This window comes from Pleurodeles waltl, chromosome 9 (assembly GCF_031143425.1).
Source record: "Pleurodeles waltl isolate 20211129_DDA chromosome 9, aPleWal1.hap1.20221129, whole genome shotgun sequence".
Taxonomy (NCBI): domain Eukaryota; kingdom Metazoa; phylum Chordata; class Amphibia; order Caudata; family Salamandridae; genus Pleurodeles; species Pleurodeles waltl.
In genome coordinates, this window is record NC_090448.1 from 612,403,422 (window position 1) to 612,422,003 (window position 18,582).

An 18,582-nucleotide genomic window follows, 5' to 3' on the forward strand; every position below is an offset into this window, starting at 1 on the left:
AGTTCTTTTCTCATAATTGTTTTTTTCTCCTCTTTTTAGGTTAACCACCTTGTTTACCATGGAAAGGCTGGCTATCTATCTACTGATGATAACAACATCGGTGAAAGCCATGATGTGTCCCAAGCGGTGCACATGTCAAAATGTGTCTCCCTCCTACACTATTCTCTGCACACAGACTGGCCTTTTGTTTGTGCCTCCGACCATTGACAGGAGGACAGCTGAGCTTAGGCTAATGGATAACTTCATCACCACCCTCAGAAGAAAGGATTTCGCTAACATGACGAACCTTATTCACTTGACATTATCAAGGAACACCATTAGTCAAATTATGCCTTATGCATTTTTTGACCTCAAAGGTCTTCATGCATTGCACTTGGATAGCAACAGACTGACCTACGTTGGCGAAGAACATTTTAAAGGATTAATTAATCTGAGGCATCTAATTCTTAGCAACAATCAATTACACTTCGTTTCCTCAGGGTCCTTTGAAGATTTCATCGAAACACTTGAAGACCTAGATCTGTCATATAACAATTTAATTCAACTACCCTGGGAGACAATTGCAAGATTATCCACAGTCAACTCGGTTGGTTTGGATCATAACCTCATAGACTATGTACCTGAAGGGATCTTTTCAAATCTCCACAAACTCGCCCGGCTAGATATGACATCAAATAGGCTTAAAAAAATCCCTCCCGATCCGCTGTTTTCCAGAATTCAAGTTTGTGCCAAATCTAAAGGGTCACCTATGTGCACTCTGGTTCTCAGCTTTGGGGGGAACCCACTACACTGCAACTGTGAACTTGTCTGGCTCAGGCGCCTTAACAGAGAAGATGATCTGGAAACCTGTGCCTCTCCGTCTGAACTAATGGGCAGGTATTTCTGGACAATCAGGGAGGAAGAGTTTGTCTGTGAGCCCCCGGTGATAACACATCGGACCTCTAGGCAGGTAATCATGGAGGGACAGAGTGTTTCCCTAAAGTGCAAAGCGGTTGGAGACCCTGATCCGTATGTGCGCTGGATTTCTCCAGATGGAAAGCTGGTTTCTAACACCACCAGGACAATGTCTTATGAGAATGGAACATTGGATATTTTGACTTCGTTGATATCCGACCAGGGCACATTTACATGCATAGCATCCAATGCTGCTGGGGAGTCAACAGGCCCAGTAGAATTAGTTATTAACCCTTTTCCTCATCTTGCAAATAGTACCAGTTATGATAAAGAAAGCGAGACTGGACTTTCGGATATACACAATCCTGCTAAGTCAAGCGTCCCTGCAAATGACAGTAAGGGCCATCGAGAAAAAAGAGTTGTGGTTGCTGAGGTGACCTCATCTTCTGCCCTCATACAGTGGCCTTCGCAACATCACATTCCTGGAATACGAATGTACCAGATACAGTACAACAGCTCAGTGGATGACATTCTTATTTACAGGTAACAGAAATTAAAATGTGCATGTGCTTTGCTTTAAAGTAATGAGTTCACATTGCAATAAAGATACGAAGGTATTTACTAGTGTTACTCTGTCACACATCTTAGAACTAGGAGGCATTTTAATTTCTCCTCCGGATTTTATTGTTTATATACATTACTGCAGCTATGGTTCTTTAGGGAAAGAAGACTGAAATTCTTAAAGTACCTAAAATAAAACATTTGTTAGTAGGATCCCTATTTGTAAAAGACATCAAAGGCAACCATCATTCCCAAATACAAGACCCAAAGCCATATTTGCAGCATTTTTTTATTTATTATTTAAGGTAATTCATTAGTGGTCTTTTACTTCATGGCCTACTGTATGTATTCAATTAGCAAAATGTTGTCTCTAAAGGTATATTAAATTAGTGAGATATCTCTGTTAATGTGCGTGCTGAATAACTTGAGGAAGAAAGGAAGGGAAAAGACGATTTTTGGCCTAGGCCACTTTGGTTGAGAACTCGATCCACTTTTCATTACCTAACCCCTTTGTTAGCACCATTTCAAAGGTTTTGCAAGTACTGTGGTTTTAGACGAGTTAATGATTTTTAGAAATACAATTAAAAACAGGTGCCTAGCGATGGGATATTCATTAAAGCGCAGATTAGGGTGGGCCAGTAAAGAATGAGGTATTTAGTGTACCTGGAGAAGGACAATACCCCAGGACTCGGAGTAGTAATTATCTCACATAATGAGTTTGTTCTCAGCAAATGGAAAACTATGCACATTATTGTTGTTTATCGCACCAAGGACCAGATTTAATCGAAAATGTCGGTGCACAGCGCTGCGCCAAATTTTGCAATGTTGTGCACGTCATCTTCAGAACACAGAGATGCGCTGTATTTAACTGAATATAGCGCACCCCTGTGTTTCCACCTGCGTGGGCGCTAAGGGGCAGATTTATGGAAAGTGGCTCTGCACAGAGTGCAGCGCCACTTTCCAATGGCCCTTTAGCACCTTCTACCGCCACCATGTGTGCGTCGTATTTAAAATATGGTGCACCATGGCGCAAGGAAGGGGGCAATAGTGTAATTTCTCATGACGCTATTGATGTACTCTGTAGGACTAGTGCCAAAATATTGGCGCTACTCCTGCAGAGTACATAGGGCCCCATTCTAAAGAATGGAAGCCCCTTCTAACGCCTGCTCTTGAGCAGGCGTTAAAAGTGCCGTAAAAAATGGAGCAAGGAAATGTCATAGATTCCCTTACGCCATTTTCCAGGCTCCCCTAATGGGGGAACGCCCCCTTTGCATATATTATGCCTGGCGCAGGCATAATGTAGCGCAAAAGGTTACAGAGTGGCACAATGAATGCATTGCACCACTCTGTAAATAGAGCGCAGGGATTTCAGCCTTGTTGGACCACATTAACATAAAAAATAATTACATTAATGTGGCGCAAGGTGGCACTACGGCATTATAAATATGCCCCTAAATTTGCTGCTGTGGGCCAAAGCAGCCATCCTTGCACCGTAGTGCAAGGATGGCTGTGTGGTGAGGGAGATTGTTTATGTGTAGGAAGGAACACCCTCCTGCAAAAAAACAATCTTAAATGGCTATTTCTACTTTCTATGTGGGCTGCAAAATGCAGCCCACATAGAAAGAGCAAAAAATGAAAGCATTTCTCCTCGTTGTGCCACTCTAACACCACTTTGGCGCTGCCTCAGGTTTACGAAAACTCGTAAATCTGAGCCAGCGTCAAAATACAATGAGTGTTGCTGTGGGACATCCACAGCAACACTCATTGCATGCCCCTTCCACTCAAAATGCTGCGTGTGAAGGGTCTGTATTTACAAGGTGGCGTTAAGGCACAAAAATTGGCTTAACGCCACCTTGTAAATACAACGCAGGGCATAGAGCCACTAGAGCGTCACGAAAAATGCCCCCAAGTCCCTTATATTTTCACGAATGTCTTGGTGTATACACTTTGGAAAATTTTACTTACCAAAATTTATCAGGGGAAAATGTTGGGATGCTGAGTTTACTGCAAAACTCAGAAGTCTAATTTCTGTGACCTCTTCTTTTTGGACATTGATCTATGTGTACCTCCAACATATATTCAGGGTCTAAATATGCTCTACACGTCCGGACCACCTTATTTGCACCTGCACTCTGCGGCGTGATTGCAACTTGTTTGAAGTGTTAAATTTCCAATGAGAGATCACTCCTCTTCTTGAGAAGTGTTTCACATGAGTGTAATAGCATTGTCTTTAGAAGGCACAACAAAGAAATGATCTTTCACACTGCTGAGGTGTCAAAAGAAAATGCAGAAGGTTTCACGCCCCTTCAAGAGGTAGAGTAAGCAATTACATAATTCAGTGTTGACCGCTGGTGTGGGGAAGGGAGGAGAATGGTTGTATGTAGACTGAAAGTAGGACACTGAATGATGCATGAGGAGAGAATACTGCGTGGTTTACAAGGGAAAGTAGTATGCTGCCCAGAAACTTACCACACATAACTTGAAGCCCACTCTGTGTTTAAATAATGACCCTGTAACTGTCTGATTGCCTATTTTTATATCCTTCAATGAAATTTATAAGCCTAACACAGTGACACCCTCTGAATTGAAGCTAGTGGGATCCAGACAAATAGGACAAACTGGAAGGTCTACGTCAAACATTTAAGCCAGTTTCTACTGCTTCCTATGACAAAGCTCTTGAAAAAGCACAGATTGCAATACAACCACCATCTTAACGAGTCTTTGTTAATTGTGCAGAGATTTCCATAATTTGATGCCTCACTCTGAACTCCTGTGAACCTCTGCAACTCAGGCTGTGTGTAAAAAGCCACTCACTATGGAAAAGTCAAGAGCAGTCAAGAGCTGCTGCCTTTGTCTTCATCCTTCATCCTTCATCCTATTCATTCACTCCTGTCATCTGCTCCAGTCCCTGATAGTTGTTTGCTCAAGGATATCTTCATATAAGCACTGGCGAAACCAACACGTCTCGCCTTTGGGACCTTTTGGCTTGGCCAATGGTTTTAGTCATATTGTACAGCTTCTCTATTGCTGTGTAGCATGCCTTAAAAAAAAGGAAAAAGCCACAGGCACCTTCCATTGTTCACTCTGATTATTTTCCAGGGAGCACTGGTAAGTTTGTTTGCATAATTTTCTCAACTGCATGCACAAATGAAAAGAGAGTATTGGGGAATGGCGTCTTACAAAGTACCAACACCAAGCAACAAGAAGCAGGCATCTGTAATTGCTGCTTCATGAAACGCAAGTCTGGTGGAAACCTCCAAAAGCAATGTGGCACTAGCGTGGGTCCAGCGAGGAGGCCCTGGCTCTGGAAGGCCTCACACGCTACACACAGGCTGGAGGAAAAAATGTGGAGTACCAGGAGGTACACAACGATCCTGGCAATGTTAGTATTTGACTTTAGTATGGTTGCATGCACTGCAACCATACTTTGAAGGCTCAGGTGGGTGCAGAGGCTTTGAGCTGACACCAGGGCATCAGGAACAATGAATGAATGGTGGGTGGAAGTTTATCTTGAAATGTTCTGCCTTAGCCCAAATGAAGGCATTGCCAATCAATCAGGGGCAGAAATAGTGATAGGGCAAATGAAGGCCTGCTTTGTTAGTGGGTGGAAAAGCTGCTAATCATCACTTTCTGAGTACTGCACCATATCAGGTTATTAAGGTAAAATTCGCCCAGCCTGCGATCCCTACCTCTCCTTTAACGGAAAACTTTTCGACAACGTATCCACACACACTAATGTTAGGGCTAGGGTATGGCAGGGTAGTTCTGTGAGACAGCCCTGAATTCAGTGCACAATAGGGTTAGGCCCACACCACCCTGTGCACCACCTGAGACTGAGCCTTGTATAACCTGACGTGGCACCAATGCTACCCTGCCATCTCTGCCACCCAACCCTATACCCCAAAGAGAGGAGCTCTGTCCGTGTGTATTGTGGGCAGACACAGGGATAGAGCAAGGGTTTCTTCTCACGTCTCCGCAGCTAAACGCATACCAGGTAGAGGCTCAAAATGCCCCCCTCCCCGCTACTGCTTCTGACTAGGACTAAAGAAGGAATAGCTGTCAGCAAGCACACAGAAGTAATTGTCACGACTGCGCAGATCTATCAAATTTTGTTAATAGCACATATCATTTCTGACATTTCGCAGTGACATATTTTCCAACACTTTGTACGCAGAATCATCACATTGGTGGGTTCCTTGGTTCCTATAAATCTGATGATTAAATATTTTAGGCCCGGGGGCTTCACAGTGCCTCGGCACTAAGATTTTTCTGACATGTTTCATTACCTCAATCTATCAGTAATCATTTTATTAAACTTGAAAAAATGACAGGTTGAGAAGGCTGAGCATTATTTGCGCCTTTTTCTGGCAGGTTGCACAAATGTACCTCTAACATAAGATTAACACACGGATAGAAGGTTTCTTAATGATACCTTGTTGTAGTGTCATGTTGGTAATGGCAGACGTGGTATCACTGTATGCAGATGTTGATTTTGTGACAAAAGGCACTAGTTAAGAATTAGGTACAGGTGTAGTAATTGAGCCATGGACCCAAATGGAAGCATAGAGAATGGGCCCTCACCCCCAGTTGGGTTCCAAAAATCCAGCCATTTTGAAGGGGCCCTTACCATCATGTGCCATGGTGTCACTCCATTGTTTATAGCTAGGCCCTTAATCTGAGGCCTTTTATACAGGTGCATAACACCGACTCTTGCAGCACCGGGGTGGGGCAACTCTTCATGGAGCCCGTAATAAGCCTGAAGTCAAATCATATTTGCATGAAATGGAAGAGTTGGGTGTCTCTGGTCACATTTTGCAGGGTTGACCAATTATTTTGAGTTGCGCCACAGCTTATGCAGTTAGGAAATAGAAAACTGTGGCTCATATTTATGGGCTTTTGACGCAGCGCAGAGCAGCACGTCACCTTGCTTCTCTGTGTCCAAAGGAAAACGCAGGAAGGCACAGTTTCTGTCATGCATTCCTGTCTTTTCCCTCTGCTCTGGCGCTGTTTTGGCAGCCTATCACCAAAGCAGGGACCCTTGCACCACGGTGCAAGGGCGTTTGAATTGTAGGCAGGATTGTGCTTATGCAGGAAGGAGCACCTTCCTGCACATAAACAATCCAGGGAGGCTTTTTCCTCTTTGTATGTGTGCTGCAGAATGCAATCTATAGAAAGAGGAAAAAATTGAGAAATATCAATATTTCTCCTCATTGCGCCTCACCTGGGGAGATGTAATGTTTGGCGCATCCTCAGGTTTACCAGGGTTGGTAAATCTGGGGTTGCATCAAAATCCATGGGTATTGCATGGGAACACCCACCGCAACACTCATGGAATGCCTCCCTTTCACAGAGTAAGGCAATGCAGTGATTTGCGCTGCCTTGCTCCACATCTATGAGGCCATTCAAAGCCACGCAAAGTGCCTTTGCATTGCCTCATAGATATGGTTGCAAGGAATGCGTGGCCACTGCATCGCAAAAAAGTGAAGCACCAGTGGCGCATGGGGGTCATAAATATGCCCCATGTCATTTAAGTGCCCCTTATCAGGTCTGTTCCGCGGGACACATTGAGATAGTTATAAAGCATTTACTTTACCTTATTTAAATGTCTTAACAATTTTTAAAATAAATAATGGACGTTCATTCAAAGAAATGACAACTACCAATAAAGCATTCCTACCAATGGCAATGTGCTTTGATCTAATTGAGAGTGGCCTAGTTATTCCAACTGGGGTGGTAACAGCAGTCACCTGCCCCACTGGATTTATGAGAGCCACGAGAACACTAGGATCTCTTAAGATTCAGAGTTCAACTGCTTAACTTATTTTAAAATATTAGTTAGGGTAATGCCTACTGTATTGTTTATGGCGTGAGAGCTGTCAGATGATTTGTCATTTTTTTATTTATGGTGGTGGTAATTTATGCATTATAACAGTTGGTCATCTTCCAGTCACAATCACTTGTTGTCGTGCTCCTTTCAAAAGATGAGGTCCTTTCAGTGCTGATGTCTTGGAAAAAAAGAGAAAACAATATGGATGAAGTCTGTAATGTGTTGAACACAAATGCTGAAAATCGTATGTTACTTTTGTTTGTGTTTGTAACCCACTTTATGCCACACAAATACTACTTATTACGAGAGACTCCATCAGGAAGTTTTAGGTCAGCAGAGTTAATACGGACCACTCATGTTTCCCCCATCCCACAACTTCAATTAGTCAAAACGCTAGCGGTAGTGGAATCAATCTCACATCTCACTAACATTACAGGATGTGACATCACATGACCTTTCAGCGTGAATCCTAAGAATCGATGCCACAAGACGCTAATCCTGATGACATCTACATATAAAAGAGAGAAAGTATTGCTAAATTACAGGGAGATGCACGAAAAGAGATTTAAAAACAATAGAGCTCAGTCCCACAAATTTTAGGGGCAATAAATTGCATATTAACTGTCTTGCTGTGTGGATTTAGTCATTTCCATCCATAATAAATTTTAATTTATCATTGCATGTAAGGAACTATCACCAATGTGAAACTCAGAGGTGACAGTCCTGCCCAAAAACATATTTTTTCAAGTATTCTCAGTGGTGGACAATGACAGCAATTTAAAAGGATGTGCATTTTTAATGTGTTTAATTTTATTTTGTGCTTTAAAGAGTGCAATGCCACTTCTGAATTTATTTAACTTAAAGTATAATCTCCCAGTGGGGTCTGCGGGAGATAAACACTGTTCATAAGAACACTATTAACCTTCTGTATTTTGTACTGCTTTTGCCACCTCCGTGGCCAGGTGGTCGCATTAAAGTGCTGGAGGTCAAAGGAGGCAAGCCAGTGGTCACTCTTACGCCTGGCAACCCCTAAATAAAGTCCATGGCTCCTCCCAAAGATCTTAGCTGCTGAAAGCATGCTAAATCTCCTAGGGAAACTGCAAAGGAGAATGAGGAATTAACAGTGAAATTAGACCAGAAATTACTGAATCCTGTGGTAATTTCTCATCGGTTAGAGGATCCTAAGGGTTCACCCCAAAATCACTGTTAACTCTGCATCCCCCAGAGTTAACTTGTTCTCTGCATCGTTAACTCTGGTGGTGAGTAATTAACATCTCTGTATCCAGGATCTTTGAATAAGGTCTATAAGAAAGTGAATTACATGGATGTTGAGGATGGTCCCTTAGAAGCCATTGGTTTTAGTGACCGAAGCTCTAGGTGGGGAAATCAAATTTCACACCCAGTTAAATCCTCTCTTCAACTGGATACTCTTGACTCCTTCGCCCAGTCAAGATATCCACCTTTGGACTTTGTTTCTTGATTTATAGAACAGAATCCTGCAGTGGGCAAGTCTGTAGTCTGTGTCCGGAAAGACTGCACCAAAGCAGGAGAGGCTTGCTGCGAGGGTCCACTGAACTGGATTTTCAGGTGAACGATGCTGAGTGGGGCCAACCTGATTTTCTTACCTAGTGAGTTCACATCTTGAGCAGATTGACTTTGGTGGTAGGTCTCGGTCCTCTGGTGGTCCGGAAGCACAAAATATTTATAAGACCAACATTTTCTGAGATTTCAGGTTCTCCTGGGCATCAGTAAGGCTCCTAGGAACTTCCGGGACAGCACTTAGGTGTGAGGATAGGTGTGTGTGAAATTTGTCTAATTTGCCTTAGCGTAATTATGTGAAAGTTCAGCAAAATTATACAAAAATACACTGAATTATACAAAATGCAAAATTGACATGTGGTACTGTATTGTTGCATGAAATGCATCCTCATGTCTGCTTTGGATGCAAGAATGAATTTTGCACTGAAAAGAATAGTGCAAAAAACAAAAGCACTGCAAACAATATCTGCTCACACTCTGTTGTTCGCTTTGTTCTTCTGCATTTATGGTAAATAGTTACTGTGAATGGCACATTCGCAATAAAGCATTACCATGAACGGAGTGTGATTACGCATTGTGGTGTAGCAGTGGAATGTCATGCAGCAGGAGTAATGCAAATTATTGATATTATATTAAGTATGCTGGTGTATTGTGAATTTCCTTCGGGCCTAATCAACACCCACTCCAGCAGAGGTCACCAGGAGGTCACTCCAAGAAAAATGCCTCTTGCAGCCTTTGATTTCCAGTTCTTGCAGCTTTTGATTTCCCAGTCGCAACACAGGAGGTTGGCCAACTCAACCTTGAAGTCCACTTCTTTGTACTGGGTACAACTCGCACCAGGTCCAGCCCATAAGGTTTTTTTTCAAGTCTCAAACTGCAGATGCAGTCTTCTGTTTATCCCAGTTCCAGAAAGAGTTCTGAGGAGTGCAGCATGGGTTGCCATATTTATAGTTGGCGCAAGCTAATGGATGCTGGGAACTTCTTTCCCTTCCTTAACCAATGAAATAAAAATTCCCAGGGGCAAAAATCCAGTTTTCAGCAGTACCTGTTTGCCTTACTACAAACAATCCGACAGTGAACCTTACTCCTAAAATCCAAGATGAGGAAATCCTTTCTTCCATGTGGAGAACCTTTGTGCCAGTGCAGAGGTGTGCCCAGGATCACAAATAGTCCCCCTCCTTTGTGATAACTCAAAACTATCTCCGATGGTAGCTTTCCTCCCACTGGGAAGCCAGCCTGTCTGAAAGAGCAAAGGTTTTCTATCTTCAGGTCTCATCTTACATTTACTTGTGAAAGGGCAGACCTTTTACATGTTAATGAAGTTCCTGGGGCCCCCCTAACCGGTCTTCCTGCAAGGGGAAGAGAACACCTTCCTACACCCAGGCCATTGTTTCTACTCTTAGAGCAATTTTCACTCATTAAGGCCAAGTAGTAGCTGAGCAGCTGCTGTAGAGCTAATGCGTATTTGCCCTCAGGAACTTCAGACAGGGAAAAGGTACATTTCTAAAATATGTTTTTGCTAAATATTTATTAAAAATCTAACCTTACCATTAAATTGGATTTTTAATAACTATTAAAAATAGTAGTTAAATTGGTGTTGTAGCTGGTCCCAAACCTGAGATACCAGAATTAAAATTGTAATAGATACTCTAGTTTTCTTTTAGGATTGTCAGAGCCTTCCACAGGGGAAATAGCTTTTAGGGGCATGTCACTACAGGGACATTGTAACATTAAATGTCTACATGTCCCACTTTTAAATACCATGTGCCTTACCTTATGGGCTACGAGGCCCATATTTGGATGAATTATTTATATTTTAAAGGGAGGCTTCCCCTATCAAAAGGGCTAGTTTGACAGGAAGAGCTGCTGATTTAAACTGCAGCAAGTAGGCTACAATGGTAAGCCTGCAGCCAGGTTTTCCTGTGTCACACTAGTGGTTGGCATAATAGGAGTTGTAGTCTATGGGTGACATTTACCTTTCCAGGCCATGGGTGCAGTTTCTATACCCTATACCAGGGGTTCTTAAACTTGTGACTTCTGCCGATCTCCACTTAATTACTACTGCAACCCAGGTACCCCCACTAAATCATTACTGGGAACCAGGGACCCCCACTGAGTCATTTCAGCAATACAATATACAAAAAGATCTGGAAGCAAGCAGCCATCACACAAATACACAAATTAAGAAATATTACATTTAATTCACACACAAATGTAATAGAAAATAAACATTTTAATTTTAATGGGAAGGTTGGAGCTTTTCTAAATTCAATTGAGGCCACTCATCATCTACAATGCATCTTATTTGATGTACTTGTGCTATTGAAATGAACGAAATCAAATTTATAAAGCGCACAAATACCGTCAGACGTCAAGGTGATTGAGATCTAAAGAAGCTCTTCTCAGGAACAGAAAACAGGCAGAAAAGAAAAACTACCAAAAAACGATAGTGGGAAAACAGCAAAGTTTTAAGGCCTTTCCTAAATACTCAGGGGCAGATTTATGGAAAGTGGCGCTGCAGCGAGTGCAGCGCCACTTTCTCGGCGCCCCTTAGCACCCCACTACCGCCACCATGTGCGCGCCATATTTAAAATACGGTGCACCATGGCGCAGGGTAGGGAGCAATAGTGTCATTTTTCATGACGCTATTGAAGTACTCTGCAGGAGTAGGGCCAAGATATTGGAAGCCCCCTTTTAACCCGTGCTCTGAGCAGGCATTAAAAGTGCCGTACATAATGAAGCAAGGAAATCTCTTAGAATGGGTACACTCACCAGGTCGAATTGGCAGATTACATTGCACACACAAACACTGCAGTGGCAGGTCTGAGCCATGTTTACGGGCTACTCATGTGGGTGGCACAACCAGTGCTGCAGGCCCAATAGTAGCATTTGATTTACAGGCCCTGGGCACCTCTAGTGTACTTTACTAGGGACTTACTAGTAAATCAAATATGCCAATCAGGGATAAGCTAATTACACATACAGTTTATACAGGAGCACTTGCACTTTAGCACTGGTCAGCAGAGTACCAAAAACAGCAAAAACAGAGTCCAGCACACAGTCAAAACATGGGAAGCAGAGGCAAAAAGACAGGGAAGAGCACGGCAAAGATGCCAGGTCTAACACGTTTCCACCCCCCAGCTGAAAGTGGGGAGAACTACCCACCCTTGAGGGAGTTCTCATCACTAAGGTGGAAGAATCTGGACAGACCATCAGCATTGGCATGTTCTGTGCCAGGGCAGTGTTCCACCGTAAAGTCCATTCCCTGTAGGGAGATGGACCACCTCAACAGTTTGGGATTCTCACCCCTCATCTGCATTAACTATCTGAGGGACGTGTGGTCTGTCTGAACCCAGAAATGAGTCCCAAACAAGTAGCATCTTAGCTTCTTCAGGGCCCAGACCACAGAAAAAGCCTCACGCTCAATTGAACTCCACCTACGTTCCCGGGGGAGTAACCTCCTACTGATGAAGGCTACAGGCTGGTCTAGGCCCTCTTCATTTAGCTGTGATAACACTGTTTCTACACCATGCTCTGAAGCATTAGTCTGTGCAACAAATTCTTTGGAGAAGTCAAGTGCCTTCAGCACGTGTGCCGTGAACATGGCTGCCTCCAGGGCATCAAAAGCTGTCTGGTATGACTCAGTCCAGATCACCTTTCTGGGCTGCTTTATGGAGGTTAACAATAGTGCCTTACCCTTGACAAACATCCTATATTATCCTGCAAGACCTAAAAAGGCTCTCACCTCAGTCTGGGTCTTGAGAGCCTCCCAAGCCAGGATAGTGTCAATCTTTGACTGTAGGGGCGCCACCTGGCCACTCCCCACCTGGTGTCCTACATACACCTCAGAACCCTGCCCTATTTGGCACTTGCTAGCCTTAATAGTGAGGCCTGCCTTCTACAGGGCGTCTAACACTTTGCAGAGGTGCTGCAAGTGTTCCGCCCAAGTGGAGATGAACACAGCAATGTCATCCAGGTAGGTTGCACTGAAAACATCCATTCCAGCCAACACCTGGCTAACCAACCTCTGAAAGGTGACAGGGGCATTATTCATCCCAAAGGGCATCACCCTAAACTGGTGATGCCCATCTGGGGTGGAGAATGCAGACCTGTCCTTGGCCCCCTCAGTTAGAGCGATCTGCCACTATCCAGAGGTCAAATCAAACGTACTTTGATATTTGGCAGCCCCTAAACAATCAATGAGCTCTTCAGCTGGGGGATAGGGTGCCCGTCAGTGTTAGTGACCACATTAAGTCCATGGTAATCCACACAGAGTTCTGGTGTGGTACCAGGAGCAGCAGCCTTTGGGACCAAGATCACTTGCTGGCCCAAGGGCTACTGGAAAACTCAATAACCCCAAGAGCTAACATTTTGGACACTTCCTCCTTGATGTTAGCCCTGACCTTGTTAGATGCCCAATAAACCCTGGGCATTACAGGAGTACTGTCCCCAGTGTCCACATCTTGTGTACATAAATAGTGACCCCTGGGACCAAGAGATACAATGAGGCAAACTGTCCCAACACCTGGCGACAGTCCCTCTGTTGCTCTGGGGTTAGTGAGGGGGTGAGGTTCACACCCTCCACAGACCCATCCTTCTCTTTAGCGAACAGGAGGTCAGGAAGAGGCTCATTCTCTTCCTCCACCCTCATCATCTATTGCCAAGAGCTTTGTTACCCCTGTCTCCTCAAAATGAGGCTTGAGGCAATTGATATATAGGACCCTCAAAGGGTTCCTGGGAGTCGGCAAGTTCACCAGATAGGTGACATCACTCTTGAGCTCCACTATCTCAAATGGCCCAGTCCACTTATCTTGCAGAGCCCTAGGCTCCACTGGGGCCATCATCCAAACCTTTTGGCCAAGCTGGAACTCAACCAGAGTGGCATTGTGGTCGTACCAGCGCTTCATATCTTCCTGGCTTGCTTCCAGGTGCTCTTGGTTGAGCTTCCTGAAGAGAGCTGTCTGGTTCCTAAAAGCCAGCATGTAACTGAATACATCCTGGACTGGGGGGTTTCTCCAAGCCCTCCTTCCCTAGACTCAAAGGTCCCCTGACAGCGTGGCCATACAGTAACTCCCTGTAGGCGAACAGAAGGCATGGCAGAGGAAGTCCCACTTACGCCTCAAGGGCTGTGACAGGCCCATGGTCATGCCCTTCAAGGTGTGGTTGAATCTCTCAACCAGAACGTTCCTTTGGGGGTGGTAAGAAGTGGTGAACTTATACGTCACCCCACACTTTTTCCACAGAGACTTCATGTAAGTTGATATGAAGTTGGTACCCCTATCAGACACCACCTTCTTGGGGAACCCCACGTGGGTAAAAACACCCAGCAACACACGTCCCACCACAGGGGAGGTGATTGACCTCAAAGGAATAGCTTCTGGGTACCGGGTGGCATGGTCCACCAAGACCAGGATAAACCTGTTGCCTGAGGCTGTCTTGGGGTCCAGAGGCCCCACAATATTAATACCAACCCTTTCAATGAGGGTGCTGACATCAGGAAAAGGTTAGAGGGGAGCCTTAGATTTTCCCCTACTCTTGCCACTTGCCTGACAAGTTTGGCAAGACCTGCAACATGCATCAGAGTTCCTGTGCATATGGGGCCAGTAAAAGTGGGTGACAAGCCTTTGAAAGGTCGTGTCCTGCCCCAGATGCCCATCAAAAGGCACATCATGAGCCAGACCCAATAAGAAGACTCTGAAGCACTGGGGTACCACCAGCTCACGGGCTGACCCAGGCTCAGGAACCTTAGGCTTGCTATAGAGGAGGCCATCCTCCCAGTAAATCAAATGTGGTCTAGGCTCCTTGCGAGATGCCTGGTCTGCAGCCTGCTGCCGCCAACCCTCCAGAGTAGGGCATGCATTTTGTGCCTAAGAGAATGCCTCTGTGGTGGGTCCCCCTTTCTGCTGCCACTGAGTCAGCTCAGGGACCTCCCCCAGTTCAGTCACTTGTTCCCCTCTAGGCTCCAGGGCATCCCCCTCAGGTTCAGCCTCCTCCTGGACTGTGGGAACTTTTGGATCAGGTTTCCCATCCCCCTTGCCCTTCCTCCTTCTGGCAGACACCTGTGCCATTCTTTCAGGCTCCAGGGGCTCCTGATCACCCTGACGGGCCGACATTGACCAGGTGGACACACACACCCACCCAGACAGACCCAACATCTCCAAGTGAGACCTGTGTTCCACCTCCTTCCAAGGGGAATCCTACAGGTCATTGTCAAGCAGACAATCTATAGGCATGGTTGGACTCACAGCTACCCTCAAGGAACCTGAGCTCCTCCCATTCAAAGGGAACCTGCGCCACTCTGCACAAGTAATCTGCTTTGTCCACCGCAACTACATGGTGAAGTACATGGGGATCTATCTGCTCTTTAGACACCAGGTGACTTTTCACAGTAGTCACACTGGCCCCTGTGTCTCTCAGAACCTCCACTCTCTGTCCATTGATGGTCACCCACTGCCTGTACTTCTTAATACTCTCAGGCACAAGAGTCATCTGGACCATCTCACTGTCCCCTAGTGCCCTAGTGAGACAAGGCTCATCTCAGCTGGCTCCCACCCACCTGGAACCAACGCCTCCCCAAGAGCTACACTGGCCAAACCCTTTGACTGAGCGCCAGTAGGTGCCTGTTTCCCCTTGGGACATTTGGGATCCCCCCTTATGTGACCCACCTGATCACACGCAAAGCAGTTGCAAGGACCCCTCTCTGCAGGTTTCCCTAAAGAGATCCATGGCTTCTTTTCTACTGGGGATTCGGAATCCGTGCCCTGGGAACTAGGTTGGGGCCCTTTACAGAACTCCCCCTGTTTATCCTTACCCCCCTCACTTCTTCTGGTGGGGACCCTGCTCACCCTTGGCATGGTCTCCCCCATACCTCTTCTAGACCCTGGTGCTCTCCCACCAGTCAGCTTTCTGCAAAAGCTTTCTAGGGTCATTCAACTTGCTGTCAATTAGGTGCTGGCTCAGCTCTGGAAAACAAAGACTGGACAAATGCAACCAAGTAATCAAATTGTACAGCCCTTCATATGTTGTCACCTTGCTGCCCTTCACCCAACCATCCAGTGACCTGCAAAAAGAGTCAACACATTCCAACTAAGTTTGGGATTTCTTCTTTTTGTAGGACCTAAACTTATCCCTGTACTGCTCAGGGTTGAAACCATATCTTGTGAGTAGGACATCCTTCGTGATAGAGTAGGTGAGCCCCTGAGGACCCTCTAATGATTTCAGAGTGTCCCTCCCCTTTACCTCAAAGTGCTTCCTCAGACCTGCCCCCCATGTGTTTCAGGGACCAAGTTCATGTGGAGACCTGTCTCATACCCCCTAAACCACAGATAGATGTCATCCTCCCTCTTATAATCCTTTACCACGTCCTTTGGATTGTGTACCCTCCTTTCAGTCTGCACTGAGGTACTGCTGCCACCATCTCTGCTAGACTGGCTCCCCTGATCTAGTTCCTTCAAACTAAGCTCATGAGCCAGGGGCAGCTTCTTCTCTCCTATGGCCATCCTCCTCTCTGCCATTTCCCTGTCCATTCTATTTCTGAGCTTATCTAACTCCAACTGGTGAGCTCTCTCTGCCTGTCTGTCCTGCACCTCTTCAGGAGTCAGCCCCTTGGATGACATGCTACTACCTGCCCTGGAGACCATCCCCGGGCAGTACAGGTACCTCTACCACGCTCTCAGGCTGTCTTGTACCTCCTCACCCTCATTCGCCTCCTCTGTGTCCCCAAACCTCCTTGGCCCTCAGTGCCCTTTGCAGCTCCTCCTTCCTGGCAGAGCTCCTAATGGGACAGGCAAGATCCTTACTGAACTGTTCAGTTGAGCCAATGTATAACTCTCCAGGTTCTCCAACTCAAAAACAGCTCCAGCTGGTGCATCTCCAGATTGAGACATGATGGCAAGACAAAAGTGCAAAGTTCCAAGGCAGAAGAAAAGAGTTCCCAATGAGAAGTTTAAAAATAAAAAAAAACAGATCACCAAAAATATGGAAGCAAAAAAAAGTCCAAAAATAGAAAAAGCAAAAACACAAAACCAAGTGGTATGTGGTCACGTAATGGTCTGCACTGAAAACAGTAGTGTACACTTAATCACTGTATGTCAAGTACAATTACAAGTCCAATCCTCACAGCTGATCACCAATGTTAGAAATGGGGTCTTTGGTTGGCAGTGAGGTTACCCCCTGTCCAAACAAGGACCATTACTCTAATCAGGGCAAATGAGAAACACACCTGGTTAAACCCCACTCACCTCCTTGGTAGCTTGGCACGAGCAGGCAGGCTTAACTCAGAAGCAATGTGTAAAGTATGTGTACGAACACACACAGTAATACAGTGAAAGCACTACAAAATGGACAACACACCAGTTTAGAAAAATAGGTAATATTTATCTAACTCAAACAAGGCCAAAATGACAAAATTCCAACATACACAAGTCAAGATATGAGTTTAAAAAAAATAAGAGTCTGACTCCATAGAAAACAATGGAAATGTTGTTGTTACAACAAAGTACCTGGTTTGCGTAAAAAATGAAGCCGCACGGGTGAGCGTGCGTTGAAAAAGTCAGCGAATCGCTGAGTCCTTACTCAGAAGTGAGGCCCTGTGTCGATTCTTCACGGGTCGGCGATCTGTTATTTTTATCTCCCGCAAGAGAGCGATGTGTCGATTTCCGGACGGGCACCTCAGATCCGTGTAGGCTTGCATTGATTCTTGACGCCCAGCGATGATGCAGTCGAAATCCGATCGCACGGTGTCACAAAACTGCTGTGTGGGGGTTTTAGTCATTATCAGCAGCCGCAAGCAGGTGTTTTGCATCGTAGCTCCAGCCGCAATGTGTCAATTTTAGCCGCAAAGCGGGTGGCGCATCATTTATCAGATGTGTTGTAGGTGGTGCGTCGAAAATTACCCTGCACGGCGGTCTGTGTGTGGATTTCTGTCCTTTTCTACCAACTTCACCTTTCAAGGGCCCAGGTACTGGATGGGGCACCACTTGGCAGGGCAGGAGTCTCACCACAGAGTCCAGGTGCTGGCAGAGAAAGTGTTTGATGGCCCTGAGACTTCAACAACAGGCTCAGTTCAGGAATTTGGAGATTCTTCTCAAGTAGGAATACACAACAAAGTCCATTCTTTGCCCCCTTTCACATGCAGAAGCAGCAACTGCAGGATAGCCCAACAAGGCACAGTCACAGGCAGGGGCAGCACTTCTCCTCAGCTCTTCAGCTCTTCTCCTTCGCAGAGGTTCCTCTTGATCCCAGAAGTAATCTAAAGTCTGGGGTTTTGGGTCCACTACTTATACCCCTTTCTGTCTTTGAAGTAGGCAAACTTCGAAAAAGGAAAGTCTCTTTTGTTTACAGGATCCTGCCTTGCCCAGGCCTGGCTCCAGACTCACACCAGGGGATTGGAGACTGCATTGTGTGAGGCAGGCACAGCCCATTCAGGTGTAAGTGACCACTCCTCCCTCCACTCTAGCTCAGATGGTCCATCAGGATATGCAGGCTACATCCCAGCTCCCTTTGTGTCACTGTCTAGAGGGAATTCATAACAGCCCATCTGTCAGTCTTACCAAGACAGGGATTCCACAAACAGGCAGAGTCACAGAAAGATTTAAGCAAGAAAATGCCCACTTTCCAAAAGTGGAACTTTCAAACTAACAATCTAAAAAACAACTTCACTAAAAGATGTATTTTTAAATTATGAGTTCAGAGACCCCAAAAACCAGATCTCTAACTGCTCCCAAAGGGAAACTGCACTTTAAAGATATTTAAAGGCAGCC

General features: G+C 45.3%; 1 protein-coding gene across 7 annotated transcripts in view; it reads left to right on the top strand.

Moving 5' to 3' along the window:
• Nucleotides 1–18,582, top strand: part of LOC138259714 (leucine-rich repeat and fibronectin type III domain-containing protein 1-like protein) — a 3,031,897-nt gene that overhangs the window by 2,857,263 nt on the left and 156,052 nt on the right. For all 7 annotated transcript variants that reach the window (XM_069207608.1, XM_069207606.1, XM_069207609.1 and 4 more), the window contains one exon: nucleotides 40–1,437. In XM_069207608.1, the coding sequence (XP_069063709.1) occupies nucleotides 59–1,437 (1,379 nt within the window). In that variant the 5' untranslated portion in view covers nucleotides 40–58. The remainder of the gene's footprint in view (nucleotides 1–39; nucleotides 1,438–18,582) is intronic.